Here is a 19,752-nt window from a genome sequence, read left to right on the forward strand (position 1 = left end):
ATTATTTTTAGACAAAACATAATGTTTTAGAAAGATGGAAAAGCTTTCAACCACAAAATTCTTATCTTAAATTAATTTATGTATTTGATTTTCAGCCTACATTCATGACCTCATTTTCAAGGGGCACTAACTGTAACAAAATCAATTTCTTTTCATTAAGATGTTTTGGATATTATTTTTGACTTTTTTTTAAAGTTTTTTTGCCTATTATCATAATAAAAGAACTGTAAACAGCAAAAATGATCAGCAATGCTAGAGGTTCTAAAATGTCGATTGGGCAAAACCATTGAAAGACTCCTTATATCAGATATTGCCTTGTGTTATTGTATAATTGGTTACCTGTTTATTGTGAAGTTGCCCTCTAAATTTCTTTTGGTTGTTTTTGGTTGTTGGCTTGTTGACTCATTGAAGGATTTCCGACATATTCTTTTATTTATAATCATGATGAACCTTTATTTAAAATATTTTGGCCAAAAAAAACATCATAAAAATGTGTCATATAACAACAAAAATTCATTATTTTAGATTTACTGGGTACAGGTAATATTAACCTAGGCCTTTGACCTCAATTAATAAATCTATTCTTTAAGGTAATAAATCCCTGTCAATCAATTAATCAGGACATTACTGAATATATCAATATATTTCATAAAAAAATCAAGTACATTTCTTTCTTTTACAAACCCATTTAAACATTTAAATAATGTATCAGTAGATGATAAGATATAGATAGGAGATATTATTTGTATGTTTATAGGGTGCATTGGTGATAAAATTGTTCAATTAGGACGGGGTAACAATACCCAGGTTTGGATTACCGTATAACCTTTTTAGTATTGTGTCTAAATAAATATTTCAGTGAGATGATAATGCAGTGAAGGGATTGGTGCTGTCCCAATTAACAGGTAAGTGGACAAGTATTTATTTGTGAATTTCTGTCCCAATCAACAGGTAAGTGGACAAGTATTTATTTGTGAATTTCTGTCCCAATCAACAGGTAAGTGGACAAATATTTATTTGTCAAAGGGTTAAATCTTATACTTTGTTGTCCCCCTTTCACAAGGAAAGTATTATTGGAACAAGGAATTATTTGAAACTGTAAAAATAATGAAATCTGGAATATTTAGTAATATTTATTTATAACACTAACCTGACTAAAGAGGGTTACCCATGCATGGCTAAGGGGTTAGGTAGCTATATTTACTTCTAAGTTAACCAATAAAAGACCCTTAGCCGTGCATGTAGTTGTGCTAGTTATATAGACAAGAAACTAAACTCATTTTCTATTTTTGTCATGCCTATGATATTTTGTCGCAGAACGAGACATAACAATCCTATATTCTGGCACTGTCATTAGCATTGCAAATATTTACATTCAGTCTGTGGTTAAAGTTTACACATCAATAGGTTTGTCAAACCTTCATGGAATTCTATGAAACTTGGACAGACGCCTTTTTTTCACCAAATTTACCACAGTATCCAAAGCTAAAGTTTACCTTTTATTTTTGATTTTTCCATATTTTACTGATAAATGGACTTGCAGTTAACATAAAGATATGAGTCAAAAGTTTAATGTGTTTTAGAGTTCAATAACATTGTCAAATATACCTTTATGGAATTTTATGAAACTTGGACAGAAGCTTTTTTTAAAATCAAAAGACAGTATCTGTAAAAAAATTTGACTTTTTTTTCAGTTAACAAAATTTAAGATTAACAGTCTAATTTGATGTTTTTTAGGTATCAATAACTTTGTCAAACCTTCATGAAATTTTACAAAACATTGACATAATCTTTATGATCAACAGACAGTATTACACCAAAATTTTTCATATTTTACTGATAAAAAGACTTTTTTTGCAGTTAACATTAAGATACAGTCTGGGATTAATTACTTTGTCAAATATTTTTAAAACTTTATTTCAGCCGTTAATAATCAAAAGAGAATGTAATTTAAAGCAAAATTTTTTAAATTTTTCGCAGTTAACATTTACACACATTCTGTGAATAATTTGTTTAAGACATCAATTACTTTTTTAAACATTCATGGAATGTTGTGAAACTTGGACAGAAGCTTTTTCAAGATTAAGAAATAGTATCTGAAGAAATGAAGTTGATTTTTTATGCCCCATCTACGATATTAGAGGGGCATTATGTTTTTCGGTCTGTGCGTCTGTTCGTTCGTCCGTCCGTCCGTCTGTCCCTCTTCATGTTAAAGTTTTTGGTCAAGGTAGTTTTTGATGAAGTTGAAGTCCAATGAACTTGAAACTTAGTACACATGTTCCCTATGATATGATCTTTCTAATTTTAATGCCAAATTAGAGTTTTGACCACAATTTCACGGTCCACTGAACATATAAAATGATAGTGTGAGTGGGGCAACTGTATACTATGGACACATTCTTGTTTGTTCTGTTATCTAATGATAAATTGACAGTTTTTGGCAGTCAACAACTTTTACAATGACGGCAGCAATTGCAGGCAGGACACAGGATTCCGTGAAACATTTACATATTTTTAGATATTATTCCAGTTTTTATTAATTCCCTATTTTTTACTTTTGATTATTTGATTTTAATCTCCTCAACAACTTTCTAACATTCATTGTAAAAATATCTGTTTTGTGTATTTTATAGATATCTGAAATAATTGTAATTTGGCTGTTATAAATTATAACAGCTTGGACCCCACCACATGTCATGCCTCTCTAAAGTTGGGGTATATGGACCATGCATTGTTTGTACATCTTTTTTTCTGAAGGAGACATGTGCTGGTGGCTGATGTGGTCTGTTTTGTAGTGTCAAGTATTTTTGCTGTTGACTGTTATCCTGTGAATGTATTGTTGTGTGATATTTCATAATTAATTCAAAGCAAAAGAGGAAGCCCATGAGGCTCAAAAATTGGCAGATTTTTAATTGTCTTTTCAGCTAACCAACTTCATTGTTTCATTTTCTTCCTTCCATCTTTCAGCTATCAATTTTCATTGTTTTCATTTTCTTCCATCCATCTTTCAGATAACCATCTTCATTGTTTTCTTTTCTTCCTTCCATCTTTCAGCTAACCATCTTCATTGTTTCCATTTTCTTCCATCCATCTTTCATGCAGCTTACCAACTTGAAAGGACCATTACAGGTCTCCTTGGTTTCCATGCCTATAGCTAGTATATAAACTTAATACAAATCAAGATTGATCATGTTGATCAGAAATTTCTTTTCTCACATTGCACGGTTACCAGATTCTCACATTGCACGGTTACCAGATTCTCACATTGCACGTTTACCAGATCGATTTATATGAGTTCTTGTTTATCTTTGACATCAAATATTTCAGTTCAGTGGGTCTCACTGATAACAAATAATTTCTTAAAACTTTTTTTCTCTCACTATTATGTAATAGTTTTATTGTGATGAGTCACTCATACACTCTTTCCTTTTAATTTTTAGGTAAATTTAAAACTTTATTATATAGAAGTAATACATTTACATGATTCAAACTTTCTGCAATTTAATGAAAGAAAATTTACCCCCACTTTTGATTCATCATGACTGTACTTTATTAAACAATGAATTACTTCCTGTCAATTGCACGATTTTTATTCTAAATATTTTAAAAGACATAATATTTCAAGAAAGATCCACTATATTTTTTTATATATCACAACTCGTTCGTTATGCCCGTGTCTGTAGTGATGTTTTGGATTTCAATGAAGGTAATCTATGTATTACTGGTAAAATATTAAGTCAGGGATTTCGTCACCATAAATTACTTAAAACCTTTACAAAATTCTTCCATAGATACAAAGATTTGGTTTGGAATTTTGGCTGTATCTGTAGAAAACTTATTTCAAATGGGACAGCACATCCTAAATTTTAGAAAGATGATGTTTACTTAGCCCGGAAATTTACATATATTCTGGGTAAACTTATCTATCATTTAAATAAACTTATTCTAATAGGTTACCAATTCAAAACTCAAGTTAGATAATTGAATATTGTTTTTATTGGTATTAATATTGATTTTGTTATCAGTAAATTAAAATCAAACTAAATATTATTGTTATATCCATATACACATTCACAGTTCTACAATCTGTCGATACCTGTATCTCGGAATTGCACAAGGTCATGTTTTTTTCTCTGACTGTTAATGACATCTTTACACTTAATCCATTGGATGTTGGATGTGTACTGATTGATATTTTAGTCTTAGATACATGATTTTTTTATTAGTTGTTATTGGCTTTGAACTAGCTGTCAATTACTGTGAGTACTCTTAGATCTGTACTTAGCATCTTTTTTTGTTGTGGGGATGCATAAATACCTGCCACGTCCAGTCTGTGGATTTGGTAGATGTTTTTTCTGCTTTGTATCGATCTGCTGAGTTAAGCCTTTTTAACTGATTTTTGTCTCGCCTGCGACTTCTGTCGTAGAAAGAGAGACATTTGGCATTAAAAGCTTAATATTTCAGAATGTAGAACACCTGGATGCTTCATACTTAGTTTACAAATGCCTTATGTTATGAAGTTTTCGTCTGTCATATGTCCATTGTCCTTGACCTCATTTTCGCGGTTAAGTGATTACTTGAACAAAATGCTAAGATATTTTGTAATGTTAATTTCTCTCGTATTATGAGTAATAGGATAACTATATTTGGTTTGTGCGTACCTTGCAAGGTCCTCATGTATGACAGACAGTTTTCACTTGACCTTAACCTCCTTTCATTGATCAATCAACAAGGTTAAGTTTTCATGGTCAAGTCTTATATCTCTAATACTATAAGCAATAGGTCTATTATATTTGCTGTATGTAATGATTGTAAGATGTACATGTCTAACTTGCAGGTGTCATCTGACCTCATTTTCATAGTTCATTGGACAATGTTTAGTTTTTGTTGTTTGGCCTCTTTCTCGGATATTATAAGCAATAGGTCAATTATATTTGGTGTATGAAAGGAATGTAGGGTTTACATGTCTGTCTGGCAGGGTTCATATGACCTTGACCTCATTTTTATGGTTCATTTGTAAATGTTAGGATTTTGTGACTCAAAATGAAATCAATTATGAACATGCAAGACATTTCAGTGTGTGCACTCTTTTATAGTTTGTTCTTATGTTGTACTGTTACATCACTGTCCCAGGTTAGTAGGAGGGTTTATCACCAGCAAACTAGTGTTACCCCGCAACATTCCGTATGTGCCTGTCCCAAGTTAGGAGCCTGTAATTCAGGGGTTGTTGTTTGTTGCTGTATATCATATTTGTTTTTCGTTTGTTGTTTTGTACATAAATTAGGCTGTTAGTTTTACTCGTTTGATTTGTTTTATATTTGACATGTCTGGGCCTTTTATGCAGCTGACTATGCAGTAAGGGTTTTGCTCATTGTTGAAGTCCGTATGTTGACCTATATATTTGTTAACTTCTATGACATTTGGTCTGTGATGGATAGTTCAACTTTACCAATGAAATCCACGAAATTGGGTACCAATGAATAATAATTAATCCACAGTATTGATTTACTTTTTATATCCTGATTGTGGACTCTATCAATAGTACTGTATTTTATTAAGAATGAGTCATTGAAAAATAGCTCCAGGTATGTAAATCTTTGTATTTGATTGTTTCACTTTTAATGAACCCTAAAAAGTTATTAAGTGGTGGGTAGTAATCATAGTATGGAGAAAGCTCTGAAATGTTTACATCATTATCAGTAAAGAATAAGTGGTCAGTAAACAATGTTATCGATCATATGATTCGCAACATTTACTGGATTTAACAGGCTAATAATCATTATTTCATTATCGGTTATCATAAAAGATATTTTAATAGTCACATAAAATTTAGATCTTCAGGGTAACATAATGGTAAAAAAGAAGTAAATTTAGAAAAGGCTGGGGTGAAGTCAAGTGATCTGGGGTGAATGTCAATTAATAATTGAGACCTTTGAAAAAAACATTCAGATTGCATGATATTTCATAGCATTATTTTGCACATTAATGGCAGATGTGATAAACAAAACCTTTGTACTTAGATATTGAGAATGTGTGGAAATATTTGTTTAAACAATCAGTAAATAATACGATCACTGATAATAGACCACTGATTGTTTAAGACATGCGATTTGTACAACTTTTAGGAGAAAGTGGACAACTGGAAGTTAGGCAAATTAGTTTGGGGTGAGGTGGGGGGGGGGGGGGGGGGGGGGGTTGCTTAACACAACCTTAAAATTTCCTTTTTTTATAATTCTTGCTGATATGTAGGGTATGAATTAATGAAAAAATCATTATTGAGTTTAAATGATAAAAATTTAAATAATTTGATTCACCCAATTTCATGAATACTGATGTAAATATAATAACCTGTATTTCACTTTAAGTTTGACCATTGTTACATATGAGATAAACAAGAGTCCTTTATGGCTAACTATTTACTATTTATTGGTTCTTTTTGTATCATGCTCTATGTTTTATTAAACACAGTTTATTACTCAAAAGTTGATGTCTAAAAACAGCTTGCATTGAGACATGAATTATGAACAAATCTTGGCTATATATAGCAAACCAGCATTATTTATTTCATTTTTTTAGACTTTATTATGTCCAGAAAATGCATGGTATATTTGCCACTGGACAATAAGAAAACAACAATTAATCAATAAATGAGATTTCAAAAACAAGGACAAAAAACTTTAATTTGATTCTATTTTTAGAAATATTTCATCAGACCTTAAAAAGTTTTATCTTAGAATGAGAAGTTAATTGGGGACATAGCTACCATATTCATATGTTAATAGGTTATGATTTCCTTTGTTAACCTGTGAGATCATAGTGCAATTGTACAAAGCAAATTATAAATATAGATTTTGCTCATACTTTGATATATATTTAACAGACCAATATCTTAACTTACAAACAAAGGTACTATACTGGGTGAGGTTTAAACAAAATCTCTGTTTTCAATTCAATTCATGACAAATCATGAATCAATGATTGCCTAAAATCAATGTTTTACTCTTTAATGTTTATGTAACATAATGGTGCACTCAGTACACAAAGAAGGGAGGGGTTGGGTAAAATTAGATTGTGAATTCAATCCTTCTATGAAGAAAAGTTTCATATTAAGAAATAGTAGAGGGTCTTGATGGAGGTCTCATTTCTGTATTCTATATTTTTTAGTCCATTTTTCTCTTTTCTTTAATTTTTTTGCCAATGATTCTCTATTCTTTATAGCACGGGACATTTTCATTTTGTCTATTATTCTCTATTCTGTAAACCCCATCAACACACTTTTATAGAAGCAGTGTAATATAAAATCATATGCAGATAAATTATATTTTTTTGTATATTTTACCAAATACATTAAAAGTAAATTGTCAAGCTTATATCTTTTAAAAATACATAAAGAAAACTGTTTGTATTTATCTTGTGATGGTATGCTTTTTCTATAAATTGCAAATTTTTTTAAGACAGGCATTTTTCTATTAAATCTATGAAGGAATGTGAAAGAGAGAGAATTTTGGAGATTTTTTTTCTTCTTTTAAATGTAAAATTTTACCTCCCTGTCAAGGTTCGTTTCTTCTGAGCATAGTAATCATGTCGAAAAAAACATTTTCATCATCTTCTCTGAAATTACATGGCATAACTTTCTGAGTGGATAAAAAAACATGACTGCATCAGCTTTTTTAATCCCAATTTACCAAATCTTTGTAAATTCCTAAGTATGATGATCCAGAATTTATACAAAGACTTCACGTTTATTTTGAGAGGTGGCAAATATAAAGGTAATGATACCACCAAGGTTTCATTATACCCTTAGGGAAATTACACTTTTTGTATTATCAGATCCAAATATTGCAGAAATATTGCATGGATGGGTGTTTAGAAAAAAATACCTAATGAAGTCCCACTGGACAAAAATCTTGTCAGGAATATTGCATGGAAGGGTGTTTAGAAAAATTACCTAATGAAGTCCCACTGGACAGAAATCTTATCAGGAATATTGCATGGATGGGTGTTTAGAAAAACTACCTAATGAAGTCCCACTGGACAGAAATCTTGTCAGGAATATTGCATGGATGGGTGTTTAGAAAAAAATACCTAATGAAGTCCCACTGGACACAAATCTTGTCAGGAATATTGCATGGATGGGTGTTTAGAAAAACTACCTAATGAAGTCCCACTGGACAGAAATCTTGATTCTGATATATACCAGTAGTAATGAATTGTGACCCTTTTTGACATTAACACCGTGTATCATCAGAACAGCGGATATAGGTACTAACCAAGCGGGCGTGATCGATTTTGACCTTACACGGTAACGAAAATCTTTGTTTTGTTCACATAATATCAATGTGTACTTCAATCTAAACATAATTGTTGTTTTAAGAAATGATTTGGTCGTAGGTTGATGATTAGAGATGTCTCATTATTTTCCCAAAACAAGAATGATTACTAAAAACATGTACAAATACTTGTCAAAGAAGTTGGCACTCGTCTCATCCGATATAATTCTATTTTCATTGCAACTCTTTTTCTGGTAGAAGGCAACTGTGTGTGTTTAATAAGTATAGGTGTTTCAATAATTGGCATTGAAATCTTTCATGCATATGTTTTTTTCGATATTTTATTACGAAAAGAAGCGTTGTGTACAGTGTTTAGCTGACCACATAAATCCTTCTGTACAGTGCATAGTTAAGTTGCTGTACACCGTACACAAAAACTAAATTTTCATACTCGTTTATTACCCAAAAAGTTTCAAGGAATGAGTAATCACAGGTAGGTTTATGATTGGTAACTATTACTTTTGCCATGTATTAGCTTTCTTTCAGATAAAACATGTAAATGTCTCGACAATTGTATCGAAATTGAAAGTTGGTGTTGACATTCACAACTATTTGCGCATTAACAAGTTAATTGTTCTTATTAGAATATCAAAGTTGTCTTATAAATAGGAAAAAATCGATGTGAAAATTATTTTGGAGCAGGAATTTCAGATGTTGAGAAATGTGCACTGAATGTTGATAAAACAAAACAAAGATTTTCGTTTCTGTGTCAGTTCAAAATCGATCATGCCCTTTTGGTTAGTACCTATATCTGCTGTACGATGATACACGGTGATTAAGCACATATCAAAGTGAGCTAAAAGATCCTCTAGTTCATTTTAAACATTGCAATGTGAAAGAAGTAATGTTTGATTTTAGAAAACCTTTTCACCTTTAAAGCAAACTTTTCTCAGTTGAGCATAATAAATTTCAATATATTAACCAATTTTTTTTCTTTCTAGTAAACAAATTAAGTTTTTCTAATTCACTGTACTATTTCCAGTAACTGATGCAAGTTAAGATATCGTTTTGTAATTACAGGGATTGTAGAAAGTTAAGCTCTTTCTAATTTACTCGGTCAGTGATGAAAAATTAGTCCCAACAGTTTCATTTATGTTGTCCAGAGATAATGAAAGAAATAATTGCCAATAGAAATTATGTAAACAACTATCAATCATTCATTTTATTTTTTTCAATAAACTGTAAGGTAAATTGAAACTAGATCTATTTAAGTTCTACACATTTGTTTACAAGACTAGAATGGGATATTATAATATATGTAAACCGTATTAATAATATATAGTATAGTTAAAAAAAATGACTGGAAAGACTTGCAAATTAAGTAACAATGTTTTTTTTATAACATGTATATTAGGTATCTTTAAGAAAAAAATAAACCAATAACACTTAATGGTTTATTGAAATTTTTAAATTAAGACTGATTACCAAGAAAAAGGATTGGGTAAAGATGAGATTTAAATTTCATGGTATATCGTCTAGGTGGCAGGTAGGGTTTTACATTCTCTATCATTTTATGTTTTATCTAAATTTTTTAAATTTCAAATATGAATTTAATAAATTTTTTATGTGTCTGTTACGTTAAATTGTAAATAAAAATTGAAATGCATTGAAATGTTGAATTCCAAATTTACATAATGATGATTTTTTTTAATCAAATGACAATTAAGTTATATTATTATACTATTTGAAATATAAAATGAAAACCAACTATGCTTATAAATATTTGGCAACATTATATAATCTTATTGAATATTTACAATTAATGCAATGGATCAGCAGTAATAATTTAGTACGTACAATTGTGTAGATGTAAAGGTGTTGAAACAGATTTGATATTGCAACATAACTTGTTAATAAAATAGATTAAGATTTAAACAATTCAGAATACATGTACAAAGCATTTCATCGGCTTTGCATGTGATCATGACTAAGTTATTTTTGGTTGTTAAAGTGTACATATTATATATGTATAATAACATATACACCACAGAATACACCAATATTTTAACTTTGATAAAAAGGACTAAAAGTGTGAAGTGAATGTGATATGTGAAAGTAAAGTGTACATATTATATGTGAAGATGTTATAATACCATAATCTGCACCACAGAATACACCAATATTTTAACTTTAAAATAAGGGCTAATGGATGATATGATCTTAATTTTTTGGTTCAATGATTAAGGTTAGGTTTTTTAGTTGTATGGTTTGAATTAGTTTAGTGTGAAGTGAACGTGATATCACAATTATCACCATAGAATAGACTAATAATTTTGACTATCCAAAGTACAGGTCCAAAGGCTGATGGGACCAAAATGTCATGGTTCACTGGCCATGGTTAGGTTTTTGTGTTGCATTTCAGTCTTCAAGCAGTTTAATGTTAAAGATTTGTTATCACTAACACTCAGCTCCAAAAGAAAGGTGTGACCTAATTTTTATGGTTCAGTGATCGATCATGTTAAGGTGTCAATAGTTTGACATGAAGTAGAAGTATGATGCAACTACATTAAAGATTATGCCAGCAAAATAGATACTTATAATCTATGTCAAGATGATGGGTCAACGATTACCTTTTAAGTGTGGTTTAACATTTTTATGCTAACGATTGGCAACTCTGGGTGAAAAAGAAGGGGCACTGTGTCAAATGGACATCTCAGAGTTGGACATATTCTTGTATTGCATGAAAGTCAAAATTTATTTGGTTTCTTTTTTGTACACAACTCATTACACATTGAAAAATAACAATGACGGCATGCTGATTCCTAACATCTAATCTTAACATACATTTTGATTCTGTATGGTTGTGCGCTTATTGCTCTATAGTTATCATATTTTATCATTTAGATATAACATTAAGAATCATTTAGTCTGAAAAATGCAGTTTCATTTCCAGCCTTGGTAGGTCCACTTAATTTGCAGTATCTAACTTTTGTCAATTGATGTTTAATTAAAAAAAATCAAGTAGCCACTGCTGAAAATGGACATAAATCAAGGTGTCTCAGGGGCCACTGTTGACAATGGACATAAATCAAGGTGTCTCAGGGGCCACTGTTGACAATGGACATACATCAAGGTGTCTCAGGGGCCACTGTTGACAATGTACATAAATCAAGGTGTCTCAGTGGCCTCTGTTGAAAATAGACATAAATCAAGGTGTCTCAGTGGCCACTGTTGAAAATAGACATAAATCAATGTGTCTTAGTGGCCACTGTTGAAAATAGACATAAATCAAGGTGTCTCAGGGGCCACTGTTGACAATGGACATAAATCAAGGTGTCTCAGTGGCCACTGTTGAAAATGAACATTGATCAAGGTGTCTTAGTTGCCACTGCTGGAAATGGACATAAATCAATGTGTCTTAATGGCCACTGCTTTAATTGGACATAAAGCAAGGCAAGTGAATACAGTTCCTCTAGAGCCTCAAGTTATCGTGTGAATAATTAAAATGTTTTTCTCATTTGAATGATAAAATCGAAATTATGCAATAATTTAAAAGAAAAAAATATGCAATTCTTTTAAGTACAAAAAAACAAATTTTTACACAGTAGAAACTCATAGAAAGTTCTAGTTCTAAATTTCAATTGGTCTTTGTATATTATTATAATGAAAACGTCAGTTTTTAATGATTAATTTCAGCTTGAAGAAACTTCAATAGTCTGACAACTGTTAAGCAGATCTATTTTTATATGAATTATATAAGAAAAAAAATATATTCTATGTTCACAATATAAACAAGTTTTAAAATTTGAAATAAAAAAATCAGACAATTATATTTAACATGCCTTATAATAAATTGAGTAAATAAGTTTGGGTTATATTTGGTAAACATGTTTTCATTATGACCAAATAAATATTATCAGCAGAATTGAGATAGTATCAATCATATCCATGTCTTTCTGATTGTTTGTCCATTTAGTTTACAGACTGGAGGACATTCTTCCTTAAATTTCTAACATCATTTGCTCAGGTTTAGTTTTATTTGAAAGAATAGTAAACTCGCATGTTTTCTGAAAAATAAACCTTAAATGTATTTAAACTTAATATCTGTCAATGAGTAAAGGAAAAAGTTCTAAGTGACCTACTTTTGGTAGAAGATATTCCCTACAAGAATCCAATGGGGACTAACTGTGCACCACTTATTGCGGACCTTTTTTTGTATTGCTATGAGTTACAATTTATGACAAAAATCAGTAAAGACCCATCGAAACAACAACTGATACACAAATTTAATAATACTTTTAGATATTTGGATGATATTTTGGCTCTCAATAATGACGACTTCAGTATGTATACTAAAGAAATTTATCCTGTTGAACTTACTTTAAATAAAGCTAATACTAACAATGACCACTGCCCTTTCCTCGATCTTGATATCTATATCATTAACGGAAAGCTTAATACTAAAATATATGATAAAAGAGATGATTTTTCATTTCCTATCGTTAATTATCCATTTTTAGATGGTGACGTTCCCTTGTCACCATCTTACGGTGTTTATATATCTCAACTTGTACGATTCGCTCGTGTATGTAACAATGTTTTAGATTTTAACGAGAGAAATTTATGTATTACTGAAAAATTATTACACCAGGGTTTTCGATATCACAAACTAGTCAAAACATTTACTAAATTTTATCATCGGTATAAGGACATCATTCGTAAATATAGCTCAACATGCAGACTTCTTATACGTTCAGGTATTTCACATCCAATTTTTTATGGAAATATTCTTTATAAAGCACAAAAATGTCAGTATTCACCTCTGAAACTAACAAAACCTTTAAATAGACTTATTAAGAAGGGATATAGTTACGATACTGTTGTCAGGTCATTAAAGATTGCATATTTTGGCGTTAATATTGATTCACTTATAGGGTCTTTGCTTCGGCATTAAACACATTTATTTAAAAACCAGTTGTTGGCATGACACGGGTTATGTTCTTCACATATATGTTATGATGGTATGATACTAAACCCCTAACGGGAAGGATTGTGCCTGATATTCATATGATGAAGACATAATCTTTCAATCAGTTTAATTGAAGTCTGGAGCTGGCATGTCAGTTAACTGCTAGTAGTCTGTTGTTATTTATGTATTATTGTCATTTTGTTTATTTTCTTTGGTTACATCTTCTGACATCAGACTCGGACTTCTCTTGAACTGAATTTTAATGTGCGTATTGTTATGCGTTTACTTTTCTACATTGGCTAGAGGTATAGGGGGAGGGTTGAGATCTCATAAACATGTTTAACCCCGCCGCATTTTTGCGCCTGTCCCAAGTCAGGAGCCTCTAGCCTTTGTTAGTCTTGTATTATTTTTAATTTTAGTTTCTTGTGTACAATTTGGAGTTTAGTATGGCGTTCATTATCACTGAACTAGTATATATATTTGTTTAGGGGCCAGCTGAAGGACGCCTCCGGGTGCGGGAATTTCTCGCTGCATTGAAGACCTGTTGGTGGCCTTCTGCTGTTGTCTGTCCTGTGGTCGGATTGTTGTCTCTTTGACACATTCCCCATTTCCATTCTCAATTTTATTAAGTGTGGTAATTGTCTGTCACCTCTTTTAGAATAGATTGAATTTTTGTTTAAGTCAATGAGGTGTGAAATATAGGTCAGAGTGGCTGTAACATTCCCTGCACCAAGTTAAATTATTGTAGGTTACTAATTGTCTGATGGGTAAAAAAGTATAACAAAAATACCAAACTCCAAGGCAAATTCAAAAAGGGGGGAAGTCCATAAAATCTGACAAAATCAAACACTATCAATCAACAGAACAAGTGAATTTATAACTGCCATATTCCTGACTTGGTACAGGCCTTTTCGGAGGAAACTGGTGGGTTAAACCTGGTTTTATAGCTAGCAGCTAAACCTCCCACTTGTATGACAATTGTTTACATTAATTAATAATATCTTTATTGTCATATGAACATATTTAATTTGTGACAAAAAACCAAAAAAAAATACATAATATAGCAAAGAAATAACAATTCTATAGTAAATGAACACATGAAAATATGTATAAAACTTCTGCCCTCAGTTCTAATGACTGCTTTATAAAGAAGCCAATATTTTTAACATGTTCCATGATGGAGGGGTTTAGCATTTCTGTTACTTTTTGTTCTTGGGTAAAAGACATACAATTATGAGAAGGTGAACAATTCTGAAACAGATAAGCTGCCGTAGTTTTTTATTAATTTTACATTCAAGGAGGAAGTGTTTTTCATCCTTCAGCAAGTGGCACAGTTTATATAATCTATCCTTTCTAGGAATTTTATAAAAGTGACATTTTTATAGTTCTGTTACAGTTATTTGACAAAATTGTGTGAGCAATCCAAACAGACATAATAGGTTGATGTGACGATAATTGGGATTCAGCAGCAAAAACTGTGTAAACATACATTATAGACATACAACACAACTGACTACAAAATTCAATCAAACATACAAAATAATCTAACAAAGACGCTGTGCAGTAAAAAGTAAAAATTGAAAACAGCACGTTATAAGAGTGAGTAAAGGTAGAAATATAATGATTTATCACATATTTGTTACGAATACGTTGGGTTTTGCATATGCAATAACCTCAAAATTGCTGGGGCAAAAAAAGAGGTTATTGGTTATTGTGCCCTGATTCCAAATGACGTGACGTTATTGCGTCCTTAACGACAATGGCGAACAATGATGGTGCTCGTTTCATCGCAGTGGAGGAAAGCGATATGGCAGACTTTGTAGAGCAAATGAAAAACGCTAACCCAAGGAAAAAAACTAAAAGTGACATTAAAATTCTAAAGGAGTGGTTAAAAAGTGCCGGAGAATTACGCAATTGTGTATTGCCATACTCCAAAAAAAGTGGAAATGAGACAATAAATTTCTATGGAGTAAATGATAAAAACTAAATTTGAAAATGTGTGTGTTAAAACTTTTGTGATAAAATTTTTAAGATTTTACCTGTTATATTTCATTAAATTGTTATAATTGAACTTTTTTCTCTTTTCTGCAGAACTTAAATATGTGATAAATAGATTATAATTGTGGCCACCTAAGATAGATATCATAAACCTTACATTTTGATTTTTAAAGAATTAAATAATCTCAAGGTGATAACTATCTAAAGCAACAGGTAGAGTCTATATTTATCCATTACTTATAAGCATACACTCATGCAATTACATATTTGAATGCATTCAATTTAATGCCATAAAAGGAGTCAAAATGACCTATATTTCAGTCCTTTTAATTGAAATTAATTTTTTTCTTCCCTAACCATTTTTGTCGAGCCTGCGACTTCTAGTTGCAGAAAGCTCGACATAGGGATAGTGATCCGGCGGCAGTGGCGGCGTTAACACACTTCTTAAAAGCTTAATATTTCAAAAGGTAGTTGACCTGGATCCTTCATGCTTTATATATAGATGCCTTATGTTATGAAGTTTCCGTCTGTCATATGTCCATTGTCCTTGACCTCATTTTCATGGTTCAGTGACTACTTGAATAAAAGGTTTTTTAGTATTCTTAATTTCTCTCTTATTATGAGTAATAGGATAACTATATTTGGTATGTGCGTACCTTGCAAGGTCCTCATGCCCGTCAGACAGTTTTCACTTGACCTCGACCTCATTTCATGGATCAGTGAACAAGGTTAAGTTTTCGTGGTCAAGTCCATATCTCAGATACTATAAGCATTAGGTCTATTATATTTGGTGTATGGAATGATTGTAAGGTGCAGATGTCCAACTGGCAGGTGTCATCTAACCTTGACCTCATTTTCATGGTTCAGTGGTTAAAGTTAAGTTTTTGTGTTTTGGTCTGGTTTTCTTATACTGTATGCAATAGGTCAACTATATTTGGTGTATGAAAATATTTTACGATGTACATGTCCGTCTGACATGTTTTACTTGACCTTGACGTCATTTTTACGGTTCATTGCTTCGTGTTATTTTTTGGTTTTTTGGTCTGTTTTTCTAATACTATAAGCAATAGGTCAGCTATATTTGGTGTATGGAATGATTGTAAGGTGTATATGTCTGTCTGGCAATTATCATCTGACCGTGACCTCATTTTCATGGTTCATTGGTCAATCTTAAGTTTTCCTGGTTAAGTTTGTTTCTTAGATACTATATGCAATTGATCAACTATATTAAAAGCATGTAATGATTGTAAGGTGTACATGTCTGTCTGGCAGGGTTCATCTGACCTTGGCCTCATTTTCATGGTTCATTGATCAATGTTAAGTTTACCTGGTCAAGATTGTTTCTTAGATGTGCAATAGGTCAACTATATTTGAAGCATACTTGGTGTATGGAATGATTGTAAGGTGTATATGTATTTCCAGTTAGGTTTATCTGACCTTGACCTCATTTTTTTGGATCATGTTAAGTTTAATTTATGTGATAGTTGTAGTAAAGCTTTATATTTAGGACTATCAACATAATATCAACGGCTAGTAAAGAAGGCGAGACATTTCAGCGTGTGCACTCTTGTTAATAATTATATTATTATAATGAATATTTATGGGAACAAGGCAATCTGTGTTATCCTAGATTACATATTTTATTGATAAAGAATTTCAAAAAGGAAGGAATCATAAGGAATAATTTAAAAAAATCATAGGTCCAGTTTCAAACATTCTAGCATGGCGTGATATAACAATCAGATTTACAGAATCAAATATCACCCAAATTAATTGATCAAATAAATAATATGCATGTTTTACTTCACAAAGAGAGAGCCTAGACAGATTGTTAAAAGTTTTACTTTTATTTTACCCTAGGTTCTACAGTGGACATATACAGACATGAACAAGTGCTTGTTCAAAATATGACTAGAAGCTCAGACAAGGCACCAGGACAGTTGTGTTGGATTGGATACCAGAACAAATAGATATATTTTCTTATGCATGTAGAAGCTGACAAGGCACCAGAACGATTATGTTGGATTGGATAGCAGAGCAAATAGGTATATCTCTTCATTTATAAAATGTAGAACCTGAAAAGGCACCAGAGAACAATTGTGTTGGATGAAATACTAAAAAAAATTGGTATAAATTGTCATACAAGCTAATATTGAAATAGAAAAGAAGGTGTATTGTGTGTTAATTCATGGCACAAAATCCTTGCATGCACTTTACAAAACAGGCGTATGCCTTTATGGTTGCTGTTCTCCATCTGATAGTCACTATAAAGTGGAACATAGGATCACACCTCTCGTACTGAAAGTCACTATAAAGTGGAACATAGGATCACACCTCTCGTACTGAAAGTCACTATAAAGTGGAACATAGGATCACACCTCTCGTACTGAAAGTAACTATAAAGTGGAACATAGGATCACACCTCTCGTACTGAAAGTCACTATAAAGTGGAACATAAGATCACACCTCTCGTACTGAAAGTTCAACAAGATAGCTTAAAGTATAAAGTGCTAGATGTCAATAACATGGTTGGGATTGATTTTGGGGTGTTATGGCCCTAACTGTTAAGGAAAAAGGGGCCAAAAACAATACTTTTCTAATATTTGTGTAAATTGCTTATTTCTTCACCAATTTCAATGGGGTATAATTCAAAGTCTTGAATTCTTTGGGTTTTTTGATGTGCTGAATCTAACGGGCTATTCAGTTTCATCAAAAATTGAATTTTTTGGGGGTTCTTTGATATGCTGAATTTAACCGTGTTAAAGATTTTGGATTTTGGGCCCTGTTATCAAAGTGGATCAATTTGAGGTCCAAAGAGTCCAAAATTAAACTTTGTTTGATTTTAACAAAAATTGAATTCTAGGGGTTCTTTGGTATGCTGAATCTAAACATGTATTTAGATTTTTGATTTTTGGCCCTGTTATCAAAAAAGCTGTATTGCACAATTAGTAGAAATTGTAAGTAGATTCATAGTTAAAAAAAGATACAGCATTAAATTCTAATTTTAGAGAAGAAATTATGTATAAATATAGTTTGGAATTTACTTTTCATTATAATTAGATATTTTGAAAATTAATGAAAGGTAAGTTTTATAGATTTTTTAAAAACATCGTATTAATGATGAATGATATTTTGGAAATTGTTTCATTTTTTTGGTAAATATTTTTTTGAAGAACTTCATGATAGGTTTGTTTGTTATTCTGTCTGTATAAATAAATTTTCAGAATGCTATAGATATTTTTTTTATGGAGCAAAACCCCTTTAAAAACTTAGCTAATATTGTCCATTAATAAATGAATAAATAAAATTCTTGTTGTTTTTGGATATGCTGAATCTAACCATGTATTTAGATTTTGGTTATTGGGCCATAAAAGTAATAGGTAAAAGTCCAATTTCAAATTTTTCAGTTCTTTGACAACATTCATTCTGTGTCAAAAACCTATGCTGTGTCAAATATTTAATCACTATTCAAATTTAGAGCTGTACCAAGCTTGAATGTAGTGTACATACTTGCCCGAACTGTTCAGGGTTCGACCTCAGGGGTCGTATCAAGCTGCGCTCCAGGGTGCATTTTATTTTGAATTTCAAATGTATAAAGTAATAAATAATTTCAAGTTCAAATGTAGATGATAAAGAGTTAAAATTTTGAGAAATTTGTTGTAATCCAGGGATAGGTTTTACATTTATTTATTACTAGTAGTAGAACTGTGGATTAATTGTTATTTGTAATCACCTAAGTGGTCTAGTGGTAGCATGCTTGCCTTGAGATTGTGATAGGTAGTGGGTTTGTTCCCAGATTGATTCAAACTAATGACTTTTAAATTGGTATGTACTGCTTCTCTACTAAGCATGCTTCATTAAGGTGTTATACTGTTTGGCGCAGTCAGAATAAAGTGTCCCGATTGGGTAGCTTGTCTTTTTAAAAACTGTCACCTTGTGAACTAGCACCTTCAAAATCCATCTCAGTATGTCAGTCTAGTACATAGTAGGGTTCATATACATATCACGGTAACCTGTTTTCGTTCTGTATATGCATTTAATTTGCCACTGGATGATAAACAGCCATCCATTTCATCATTATTATTCATGGGATACCAATTTCCTTAGAATTAGTTAGTATTGGTAAACCAGGAATTTAAATGTTCAAAGAAATACTAATTTTCTATAGGCTTGTATTAAAACTTTGGCAAAACAACAAAATCAAATATCCACAAAAGTTTTCCTCAATCTAGGGAAATTAGTAGCCATGAAATTATCTGAATCCACAGTATGTGGAGCACATAATTATCAATTATTATTATTTGGGATTGAGGATGGATTGACTGATTATTTGAATGAATAAAGAAATGCACAAAATTTAAAGATTTTACAATAATAGATGATAATTTTGAAATACACTACCGCCCTCAGTGAGAAAACAAATTGGTGGAAGACAAAAACTGCATTATATACATATATACTGCAGCCTTCAGTAGTATTTATCCCTGTAAATAGAATAAGGAAACTGACTCTTGT

At 31.4% G+C, this 19,752-nt stretch overlaps 1 protein-coding gene across 9 annotated transcripts in view; it reads left to right on the plus strand.

The window, feature by feature from the left end:
- The first annotated feature begins 745 nt into the window (after window positions 1-745).
- Window positions 746-19,752, plus strand: part of LOC127737155 (uncharacterized) — a 58,297-nt gene continuing 39,290 nt past the window's right edge. For 5 of the 9 annotated variants that reach the window (XM_052247691.1, XM_052247730.1, XM_052247724.1 and 2 more), the window contains exons 1-2: window positions 746-905; window positions 17,098-17,282. Coding sequence is in view for 1 of the 9 variants with exons in the window: in XM_052247746.1 (XP_052103706.1) it covers window positions 17,255-17,282 (28 nt within the window). In the remaining 8 variants the exon portion in view is untranslated. The other 4 variants (XM_052247710.1, XM_052247718.1, XM_052247702.1 and 1 more) reach the window with 4 other exon arrangements.

This window comes from Mytilus californianus, unplaced genomic scaffold (assembly GCF_021869535.1).
Source record: "Mytilus californianus isolate M0D057914Y unplaced genomic scaffold, xbMytCali1.0.p SCAF_1, whole genome shotgun sequence".
Classification (NCBI taxonomy): domain Eukaryota; kingdom Metazoa; phylum Mollusca; class Bivalvia; order Mytilida; family Mytilidae; genus Mytilus; species Mytilus californianus.